Source organism: Prunus dulcis, chromosome 5 (assembly GCF_902201215.1).
Source record: "Prunus dulcis chromosome 5, ALMONDv2, whole genome shotgun sequence".
Taxonomy (NCBI): domain Eukaryota; kingdom Viridiplantae; phylum Streptophyta; class Magnoliopsida; order Rosales; family Rosaceae; genus Prunus; species Prunus dulcis.
In genome coordinates, this window is record NC_047654.1 from 14,658,684 (window position 1) to 14,669,356 (window position 10,673).

General features: G+C 37.1%; 2 protein-coding genes across 2 annotated transcripts; both read left to right on the plus strand.

Moving 5' to 3' along the window:
* The first annotated feature begins 104 nt into the window (after positions 1-104).
* Positions 105-5,107, plus strand: LOC117629192 (betaine aldehyde dehydrogenase 1, chloroplastic). The gene is made up of 15 exons (XM_034361699.1): positions 105-442; positions 982-1,124; positions 1,289-1,369; positions 1,448-1,596; positions 1,828-1,920; positions 2,013-2,136; positions 2,284-2,349; positions 2,451-2,517; positions 2,691-2,767; positions 3,026-3,139; positions 3,893-3,970; positions 4,052-4,203; positions 4,299-4,359; positions 4,462-4,568; positions 4,769-5,107. Exons 1-15 carry the CDS (start codon positions 334-336, stop codon positions 4,857-4,859), a joined length of 1,512 nt encoding a protein of 503 aa, XP_034217590.1. The 5' UTR covers positions 105-333; the 3' UTR covers positions 4,860-5,107.
* A 1,127-nt stretch (positions 5,108-6,234) lies between these two features.
* LOC117629193 (mannose-1-phosphate guanyltransferase alpha-like) lies at positions 6,235-10,317 on the plus strand. The gene is made up of 15 exons (XM_034361700.1): positions 6,235-6,661; positions 6,946-7,043; positions 7,124-7,224; positions 7,340-7,418; positions 7,661-7,721; positions 8,193-8,239; positions 8,334-8,426; positions 8,579-8,669; positions 8,928-8,976; positions 9,102-9,218; positions 9,309-9,456; positions 9,584-9,676; positions 9,759-9,827; positions 9,926-9,968; positions 10,074-10,317. The coding sequence occupies exons 1-15, from the start codon at positions 6,604-6,606 to the stop codon at positions 10,172-10,174; spliced, it is 1,248 nt and encodes a 415-aa protein (XP_034217591.1). The 5' UTR covers positions 6,235-6,603; the 3' UTR covers positions 10,175-10,317.
* The last annotated feature ends 356 nt before the right edge of the window (positions 10,318-10,673 follow it).

Below are 10,673 nucleotides of genomic sequence, written 5' to 3' on the forward strand. Positions count from 1 at the left end.
CCCAAGAGGCTCACGCAGGCTACCCGTTGTGCCGGTGGCAGTGGCTTTGAGCGTTACGTATAGATTTAAGCATAATTTAATTTATTGACTAAAAAAGAAGAAGAGTTTTTTCTGAAAAACCAAAAAAGAAAGAAGATTTATGCATAATTTGGGCTCGTTTCCTTTCATAAACTAAATTCTCAAAAAAGCCCATCACATCACGTCATATCACGTAGGTGCTCAGCTCACTCTGCTGAGTTGATCACTACCCGTTTGGCCAAAAAGCTTCACAGTCAGAGCTTATAGTTGGGGAGAGAGAGAGAGAGAGAGAGAGAGAGAGAGAGAGAGCTGAAAATGGCGATCCAAATACCGACTCGGCTGCTATTCATCGACGGTGAGTGGAGAGAACCAGTCCTCAAGAAACGCATACCCATCATCAACCCTGCTAGCGAAGAAATCATTGGTCTCTTTCTCTCTCTCTCTCTCTCTCTCTCTCTCTCTCTCTCTATGCATTTTATTAATTAAATCATTTGTGTTCTAATTTGATTTACTGTTTAAACATCGCGTTTGATACTTTGATGTATTTGGTAGCTGAAGAAATTGAGCAAAAAGAAGATAAAAAAACAGAACTAATCTGAGTTGTCAACTTACTCTTTTTTGTAAAGTTGGAAGCTTGGCTCTGTTTACTAACCCATAACTGGTTTTGCATAAAACATTTTATTCAGTTGGGCGTTTTAGATTTTTTCAGACCTTTTTCATCTTATTGTTCCATTTATCCACTTTCACAGCAACCAATTTGGGGGATTAGTAAACATGGAATGTGGGGTATTCGACTCTTGCTTGATCTTCTAATGGAGAGATCCAAGATTTTTTATTTTTTTTTCCAACTTCCTATGCTATCTGTATTCACACGGAAAATAATGGAAATGAACTTGTGGCTTTTGTAATCTGACTTAATTAAATTAAATCTGATATATGAACGGGTTGTGGGATGTGCTGTAGGGAGTGTTCCTGCAGCTACTGCTGAAGATGTGGAGCTTGCGGTGGAGGCTGCTCGGAGAGCCCTTGCCAGGAACAAGGGAAGAGATTGGGCCTCGGCATCCGGAGCAGTTCGTGCCAAGTATTTGCGAGCTATTGCTGCTAAGGTATTGTCTCTGACTATCTGGTTGTTATTGAAATTAATCTGGTCTTGAATCTTAGCAACAACAAAATGAAGGTCTTGAATTGGATGCCAAAACAGAATGGAGCTCAAAGCTGTTTGGCCCCATTTTAGATGTCTAAAGCTTTTAGTGTTTTTGTTTGCCTGCAGATAACAGAGAGAAAATCTGAGCTAGCAAAACTTGAAGCAATTGATTGTGGAAAACCACTGGATGAAGCAGCATGGGACGTGGTATGCTTGTGATTCTCTGACAATTTGAATTGTTATTTATCACGCATAAGGCCTTATTTGCTGGCTCATGCAATGTAGGATGATGTTGCTGGGTGCTTTGAGTACTATGCAGACCTCGCTGAAGGTTTGGATGCACAGCAAAAGGCCTCTATTTCTCTTCCTATGGAGCAATTTAAAAGTCATGTTCTTAAGGAGCCCATCGGGGTTGTTGGGTTAATTACGCCATGGTATTTGCTGCTTCTTTATGTTGAACAAATATTCTTCTAATCTTAGTAAGATATGCTTGCTCCTGTTTGTAAAGTAAATAATCATATGTAAACCTTAAATTTTGGATTTGAATGGTCCTAGCAGGTTTGTGATTTTTATCTTGTAAATAGCTATTCCGTGTTTCTTAGAATCATCTTAATGATTTATATGGTGATGAAGTGCTTATGTTGTTCTACATCAATTATGTTCAGGAACTACCCTCTGTTAATGGCTACATGGAAAGTAGCTCCTGCCTTGGCTGCTGGGTGTGCTGCAATATTGAAGCCGTCTGAGTTGGCCTCTGTGTAAGTCCTCCTTGGTTTTTATGTACTTTCTTCAGTCAATATGTTGATTTTTCACATTGTATGCCTATCATCATGTTATCAATCAATTCCAGAACTTGTTTGGAGCTAGCTGCTGTGTGTAGAGAGGTCGGTCTTCCTCCCGGTGTCCTCAATATTCTGACTGGACTGGGCCATGAAGCTGGCGCTCCTTTGGCATCTCATCCCCATGTTGACAAGGTTCTTTTTTTTCCGTACCAGTTTTATTGTTGGAAATTCTACGAAGTCATCTTGTTATTATCCTGCAAATTTGTTAGTTGGGTCTTGTGACATCTTTGGGTCGTTTTAGCCGTGGGGCTGTAATAGGAATAAACTTATATTTAACAGATTGCATTTACTGGAAGTACTATTACTGGGAGCAAGATTATGACCGCTGCAGCTCAACTGGTGAAGGTAAGTTAAAGGCTTTGTAATCTGATAAGTGGTAAATTATATTTGGGATATTATTTCTCTTCATCTGATCTTCGTGTACTTTCTCTGATGTGGTTTGGCAGCCTGTTTCACTGGAGCTTGGTGGGAAAAGCCCAATTGTTGTTTTTGACGATGTTGATATTGACAAGGGTAAGTGATTCTTGAAGCTTAATTTTAAAACTCTCTACACATGTATCGTAGATAAATAAATTACTTCCATTAGGAACTAGGAACCTATGAATCTAAACTAAATCAAAATAGAAAAATATAAGCGTATAATACTGCTGATGTAATGATAATTTTTGACTCTATGATTCAAACAGCTGCTGAATGGACTGCCTTTGGTATCTTTTGGACAAATGGTCAGATCTGCAGTGCAACATCTCGTCTTATAATACATGTAAGTATGATAGCAAGATGTTACATCACTTTCTGTCAGTTCCTTCTCAGTTGCATTGCATGGATGACGGTGCATCCTTAAATGTATATTCAAACAATTTTAGATCATGGGGTTCATGCATGGTACTTTTTGGTGCTACAACATCAGTTGTGCCACTTTCCCACTTGTAGTTGAAATGCGGTTTCCCTAAAGCTTATTCATAGTGCCATCTTAGACAAGCTTTATACTACATTATTAATTCCTTACACCTTGTTTCAGGAAAACATTGCAGCAGAGTTTTTGGACAGGCTTGTGAAATGGATCAAAAACATCAAGATTTCAGATCCTCTTGAAGAAGGTTGTAGGCTTGGCCCTGTTGTTAGTGGAGGGCAGGTGAGTGTACTGTTTACAATATCTGTTTTTTTTTTTAAATATAAAAAAATTATTTAATTCTCTATTTTGGATTGGAGGATAGGGGTGTTCAAGTAACACATCCACCAACACAGATTACACAATTGGGAAGCACTAAAATTCATACTTTTTTCTTCATCTTTTTTTTTTTTTCCCTTATCTTTTTAAGTCTATAAATGTAAGAATTGGACTTAGGATACTTAGGATGTCACTCTTGTAAAACGGGGGTTGTCTCAGTGAGTTGAGCTGTTTATCCTTCCAATCTTGTGAACATGTCTAGATAGTTTTATGTACATCGATAATATATTATTTTTGGTCTTGGGTTGGGTGTGGGTAGGGCACTAAAGTTCAAATCTTGAACCATTTTTTTATTATCTGGAAAAAAAATTATTATCCAAATTTGCCATATTTATGCTGAACAGAGCTGTTTATGTTGCAGAACAGTTTGTTGAAAAGTTTTCTTTTTTGGGTCAAACTTTTTGAATTTCCAAATTATGAGGCTGATAAATTGTGTTGATGTTTATTATAAAGGTTAAGAGTCCCTACAGTTTGATATGCATTAGCGTATATAATGTCTCAAATTGTGGGTGATAATTGTAATGCATTCGTGTTTGTCTAGGAGACAAAAACATGAACAATTACACATTTAATAGCATTAACCAATTCAAATAATTTAAATTTCATTATCAAGTTTATGATTGAAGTATTACCTAATCTTCGCTGCATCTGCTTCAGTATGAGAAAATATTGAAGTTCATATCAACAGCTAAGAGTGAAGGTGCAACAGTTTTGAGTGGTGGGGCTCGTCCTGAGGTATAAATTTTACGTTTTATCAAGACCATTCGGCTTCTTTATCCGTCACAACATGTGAGTTATTTTATTAATAAATGGCAGCATCTAAAGAAAGGATTCTTCATCGAACCAACAATCATAACTGATGTAACAACCTCCATGCAAATTTGGAGAGAAGAAGTTTTCGGACCTGTTCTTTGTGTCAAAACATTTAGTTCAGAAGATGAAGCTCTTGAACTAGCAAATGACACACAGTAAGTTGACTCTTATTTTCTCCCAGTTAATAATGGCATATTTGTTCGGCTGGTTTCTTTTTTGCTTTTTGCTGAAGTTTATTGAACTTTGACAGGTATGGCTTAGGCGCTGCTGTCATATCAAAAGATTTAGAAAGGTGTGAGCGCGTTTCTAAGGTGAGATCTCCTTGTACTTCTTTTGTCCACGAATCATCCTGCCCCAACATCATAGAAACATAATTTGATTATGAGTTGTGTCTCCTTGTTGCTGTTCTGCAGGCCCTTCAGGCGGGAATTGTATGGATCAATTGCTCTCAACCATGCTTCTGTCAGGCTCCATGGGGAGGCAACAAACGAAGTGGTTTTGGGCGTGAATTAGGGAAATGGTATGGCTTTCTCAGCATTGTGTTATAATGTTCTGTTTGATGTTGCTTATCCGAGTTAAATATAAAAGATTGATAAACATTACTAGACAGTTGCTTCAGCAAAATATAATGCGGACAAAGTGGACAAAGTAGACTACCTCCTCTTATTAACATCAATGAACTGCTGATGGTGATGATAGTTTATTTTGTCTTTTGAACAGGGGACTTGATAATTACTTGAGCGTGAAACAGGTTACTCAATATGTGTCTGATGAACCTTGGGGTTGGTACAAGTCGCCTTCAAAGCTGTGAAAGTTTACCCACCAATAGGGTTGTGAAAAGTACCGATATGCATGAAATAAGAAGGGATAATAAACTGGATGTTAATGTATCCCCTTTACCTTTAGGCTGGACTTGCGGTTAATCATATAGCTTTTTGCGGCACTCATATTTTGAATTCAGAGGCACTTTGTTAGCGAATATAATATTTCAATGATGAAGAAAGCTTTTTCACCAAAGAAAAAAAATTTGATGAAGAAAGCTTTTGTGATTGATTGAAACTGGAGTGCATGCTGGTGGGCAAGGTCCAATTATTTTATTAAGAGGGGGACCATTGTTTAAATTCTTTTCAAAAATAATACGAATTAAGTGTCACTAGTTAGTACTTTGTAACACATGGAACACTTAGCCAAAGTGTTGTTGAAGAACTTCCATACAACGGGATGTAATTGTAGCGGTGTCACCTTTATCCATGGCAAGTTTTTCTTCAAGTCTTGGGTTGTTGATCGAAATTGATATAGCTTTTTCATGGTCGCTTGTTATACAAGAGATTGACCTCTAAGTTTGGGAGTTGATGTCACATGGTTGAAGGCAAACTTCAATCTTTCTCAAACTCTGAACATCTGGCTGCTTTCACCTTTTTGCCTTCTCAAGTCTTGGTGACCATATCCCAATAAATCAAACAGAAGATCATTATGATAAAATTACGCGCAACCCAACATTTTTCTGATCTATCAACTTAATACCCAAGTCCGTCCAACCCATCAGCCTACTTTTATTCCATGTGCTCATCCCTGTTGCGTCAACATCGGATTTTGTGCAATTCATGAATTTAGAATTCAATATTATCAACCCGTCTTCCCTTCTTGGTTATCAGCATGGAATGGTAACATAGCAACCATGTTGCATGCATGTAATGCCATTCCGATCATAATTGGTATTGTATAGAAGAAGAAAAAAAATCTATGTTTTTTCCTCATAAGTGGATAATCGAAAATTTGTCGTTGATGTAAGGTGAAATTACCATCATAACCCCCTCACGTTTTTTTTTGGGATACCAAGTCATATTGGGCGAGAAGGAAATCAAACATAAAACCTAAAATGCTAGACGCCACTTGAGCTACAAGCCCTTTATCAATCCCTCACTAATTAAGAGCAATATTACTTTCACAGCACCGGGTAAGGGGCAGGTACTAAAAACCATGAAAATTCATAAAAATAGAAACCAAGAAATTTGTTGGTCCCCAAAATGGAATTCAGAGACAATCCCATTATCCACGGCTTAAATGTAGAAGAGTGGGAGAGACTGCCCAGTGACCCTGTCTCAATCCAATAGTCCCCCTCCAACCCCAAAGAGCAGAGGGAAAAACAAGCGGAAACTTCCTTTGGCTCTGTCTGTATTTATGTATTATGACCCTCAACAGCGAGTGTCATGTTTCAAGTTTCTACCTTTCCTTTTATTTCTTTGCAATATTATCAACCCTTTCTAACTTCAACCGACTCTTTTTACAACTACTGGATCCTTGTACACATTTTACTCTCTCTCTCTCTCTCTCTCTCTCTCTATCTGTCTGAGCTGTTAAAAAGTACAGATTTTTGTCCATTGCCTGTAGCTTCCTAAGTGTGAACCTTCCACCAGTGGCCCTGAGACTTACACATAAATTATGCATTTGGGCTCCTTCTCCAGCGTGCGTTTATTGGATATTCTCAAGTTTCTGGATTTGTAGCACAAGGAAATTTTGCCTTTGGGGATCTGGGTTTGTATTGGTGTAGTAGGATGGGCAGCTCAGACGAGAAGGTGGTTGCTGTGATCATGGTGGGTGGACCCACTAAAGGTATGAAGCTACTGTGATCTTTGGATCCAACAATGAGACCCTTTTCTTCATTTCTTTGAATCTTGGTGATAGTGCTGTGAATTCTTATTGCAAAGTCTAATACTTTGTGCAACAATGGCACCCAATTCCTACTTCTCTAATCCTGAGAGCTTTACAATCATGAATGAGGAATTATGACATGTTTTTTTTTTTTTTTTACAGTCTTCCAATTTGATTCTTATGCTAAAATTTCCTTCTTGCTTTGAGGACGCATTTCTTAATATATTAGAGTTTCAATCCCACAGGTACTAGATTTCGGCCACTGTCACTGAATATTCCAAAGCCGCTTTTCCCTTTAGCTGGACAGCCAATGGTTCATCATCCAATTTCCGCTTGTAAAAGGGTATATTCTTGTAGATAAAGTGTGTCATTTCTAGCTTATCATTATGTAATACAAGTTAAAATCACTGTTTTGAATTACAGATTCCTAACCTCGGGCAGATTTTTCTCATTGGTTTCTATGAGGAACGTGAATTTGCATTGTATGTATCCTCAATCTCTAATGAGCTTAAGGTCCCCGTTAGGTAAGCTCATGCTTTCTTTTTCTAGTTTGTAGTTACTATTTAGATCTTGGAATTTTGATCTGAATTTGATGTTTCATTTATTGATCATCATTCATTCTGTTGATGCGGCTCTTAGATATTTGAGGGAAGACAAGCCGCATGGTTCAGCTGGTGGACTTTATAACTTCAGAGATCTGATCATGGAAGACAGCCCGGTTATTGTCTTTTACCTATTATTTTCTATTTGGTTGATCTAGTTTTTTTCTTCCTTTTATTTTACTTTTCCAAAGTTCTCCTTTCGCTTTTCCTTCTCTAAAATGCTGTGTGCGTGGATGCTTGCTCTCTTAGGTACTTTGAGCCAATGCATACATGTGTGCTCATATGCGCATATTTGGATGTTATTTTTGACTTTATGGCAATTCATTGTAAAGTAAATGCTGATTTTGGTTGCATGCAGTCGCACATTTTCTTGTTGAATTGTGATGTTTGCTGCAGTTTTCCACTTCCAGAAATGCTTGGTAAGTGTTTCGTGAGTTGCTGTGATTGTCATTTGATATTTCCATGTTGCTTTTTTTAATATAAAAAAAATTGTTGATTTATAATGGATTGCAGAAAGCTTAGGGTGCGTTTGGTATCCTATTTAAATAGGGAACTCAAAAATTTTGATTTTTCTTAAAAATAAGGAGTTCTTAAATCTATTTTTAAAATTCAAAAACTTGTTTGGTATGCAACTTGAAAACTGTTTTCAAATCTTAAAAAATTGAGAACTTGTGGATTGTTAGAAAAAAACTGAAAAAACTGAAAATTTTTGTTTTAATAATTGGGGTGTTTTTTTAGTTGTTCTTGAGTTTGAGTTTTTAAAAATAGGGCTACCAAACAGGTTTTCTTTGTTTTGGACTCAAATTCTGTTTTTGAGTTTTAAAAATTGGATTCAAGTTGAATACCAAACAGGCCCTTAATCTCTGCCTTTTTTACATATATATCTGCAGAGGCTCACAGAAAGCACGGTGGTATGGGAACGCTCCTTGTGATCAAGGTTGGTCAACACATGGACTAGTTGAGTTTTGGCAGTGTAAAGTTCTCCATTACAAAACTTATCCTTGTCTAAATTTTCTTCTTTCTTTGTAAAGGTTTCTGCTGAATCAGCCAATCAGTTTGGGGAACTGGTAGCTGATCCAGTCACCAATGAACTGTTGCATTACACTGAGAAGCCTGAGACTTTTGTAAGTTTGAGATCAGAATTTCCTCTCGCTTGTGGAGCCCCATTGGAGAATTTGGATTTCTTTCCAGGATGGCTCATTTTAATTCTCGGTTTATCTTCTTCTTCTTCTTTTTTTTTTTTTTTTTTTTTTTCTGATTCTTTTACCTTATTCAGGTCAGTGACCGGATAAATTGTGGTGTGTACATATTTACACCAGACATTTTTAATGCCATCGAGGGTGTTTCCACTCAGTGGAAGGACAGAGGTAGTGATACCTTCTCTGTGAATAGGCTGTCCTGTGTGTGCTTCTAGTGTGCTTAAGCTGTGGTGATATGAAAGTTTTAACTTTTAACAAGAACTTGGTATCTGTTTTTCTTTCTTTTTCTTAGAGGAACTTATTATCTGTTTAAGCTTACATCACTAGCAAATCTTTTTACTCTTAGATTGCTGCCATTAAGATGTATCTTATTCATAGAATTGGTATTCATCATGCTGAAATCTGAAATCTTTTCTGTTATTTCAGCTGATTTAAGACGTCTATCCAGCTTTGAATCCCTTCATTCAGCAACAAGGTTTGTGTCTATCACTTGCTGATTGGGGGGATCTTGTTCAATAAAATGTTAAATCTATTGTGCCTTCCAACATGTTGAATAGACAAGAATAGAAAAGAAATGCTGATACAAAGTTCCTTGAACAGGAATGCTCCCACACATTTTGTAAGGTTGGATCAAGACATCCTGTCACCTCTTGCGGGGAAGAAGCAGTTATACACATATGAAACCTTGGACTTCTGGGAACAGATCAAAACTCCTGGGTAAGATTTGCCTCTGAGTTGTTGTCTTGCTGTAACCTTGTCCCCATAGATCTAGACCATAGTGTAAATCTTTTGTGTTTATACTTGCAGAATGTCCTTGAAATGTTCTGGGTTATATCTTTCTCAATTTCGATTCACCACCCCCCATCTCTTGGTGAGTGGGGATGGTACAAAGAGTGCCAGTATTATTGGTGATGTTTATGTTCATCCATCAGCAAAAATACATCCAAGTGCAAAGGTACATTTTCTCTCATTTTGGCTTTACTATGTGCAAATCTAATTGCAGTGATTTTTTCCACCATTTTAGAAATTATATAACTAGGTTGTCATGTAAACAGTGATTAATACTTTTTGTGGTCATACAGATTGGTCCCAATGTCTCAATATCTGCAAATGCTCGTATAGGAGCTGGGGTGAGGCTCATAAGCTGTATCATCCTCGACAATGTCGAAATTAAGGTATATTACAAAAAAGAAAAGATTATGGAATGCATCCCTCAAGGTCACCTTATGTTGACATATGTATAATGTTTTCTTTCAGGACAACGCAGTCGTTATTCATGCAATTGTTGGATGGAAATCGTCTATTGGGAGATGGTCTCGTGTCCAGGCAAGTTCAAAAAAATTCTACTTGGGAGGACATGGGTAATAACAGAACAACTTCTTTCTTATTTGAAGCTTGTTCTAAGTTTGCTACTATGATTTCAGGCTAGTGGGAATTACAATTCAAAGCTGGGGACAACGATCCTTGGTAAATTATCTTCCTTCTCGTTCATTCCTCCTGTTCCGATCATAAAAATATTGATTCGAAGAACGCAATGTCTGACTCTGAATGCCACTTTTGTTGACAATCCAGGTGAAGCAGTGACAGTTGAAGATGAAGTGGTGGTTATTAACAGCGTTGTCCTCCCTCACAAGACTCTCAATGTCAGTGTTCAAGAAGAAATAATTCTTTGATAAAGCAGAGGGACCAAACCCACACCCAACAACATTACGCTGTCTCTCTCTCACTCATCTTCATGTAAATTTCATTGCTTATTTAGTGTCATCGCTGTGATTCCTATTACTTTATTGTTCACTTGTAAATTAACTTCCTGCTATTACTTTGCTACTTTTCCTGTCAAGTGTGGGGAAATATACTTTTAATAGATAAATGAATAAGCTAAATTAATATGTTCTTAGATTATTTTATTTCTTCAAATTCATTCCATTGTTAAATAGTAAAAAAAACATATATTAATAATTAAATACCCGTTATAGTAGAGATTAGGATATCGCCTGGCTGGCGGGTAATTCCATTAACTTCATAGCAAATTTATAATAAAAATATTATATTTTTCATATTTGAATTTGTGCTTCTGTTCATGTATGGATATGGAACTATATGGGAAAAAATGGATATGCCGACATAAGAGTTTTGTTCACCGTAAGCTTATTGCACCATTTTGTATAACTT

Coding starts and splice junctions, on each gene's coding strand:
- LOC117629192 (XM_034361699.1), top strand. CDS start 334: ATGGCGATCCAAATACCGACTCGGCTGCTATTCATCGACGGTGAGTGG. Junction 2,137..2,283: donor CTCATCCCCATGTTGACAAG/GTTCTTTTTTTT, acceptor TATATTTAACAG/ATTGCATTTACTGGAAGTAC. Junction 2,768..3,025: donor CATCTCGTCTTATAATACAT/GTAAGTATGATA, acceptor ACCTTGTTTCAG/GAAAACATTGCAGCAGAGTT.
- LOC117629193 (XM_034361700.1), top strand. CDS start 6,604: ATGGGCAGCTCAGACGAGAAGGTGGTTGCTGTGATCATGGTGGGTGGA. Junction 7,419..7,660: donor TGATCATGGAAGACAGCCCG/GTTATTGTCTTT, acceptor GGTTGCATGCAG/TCGCACATTTTCTTGTTGAA. Junction 9,677..9,758: donor TCGACAATGTCGAAATTAAG/GTATATTACAAA, acceptor GTTTTCTTTCAG/GACAACGCAGTCGTTATTCA.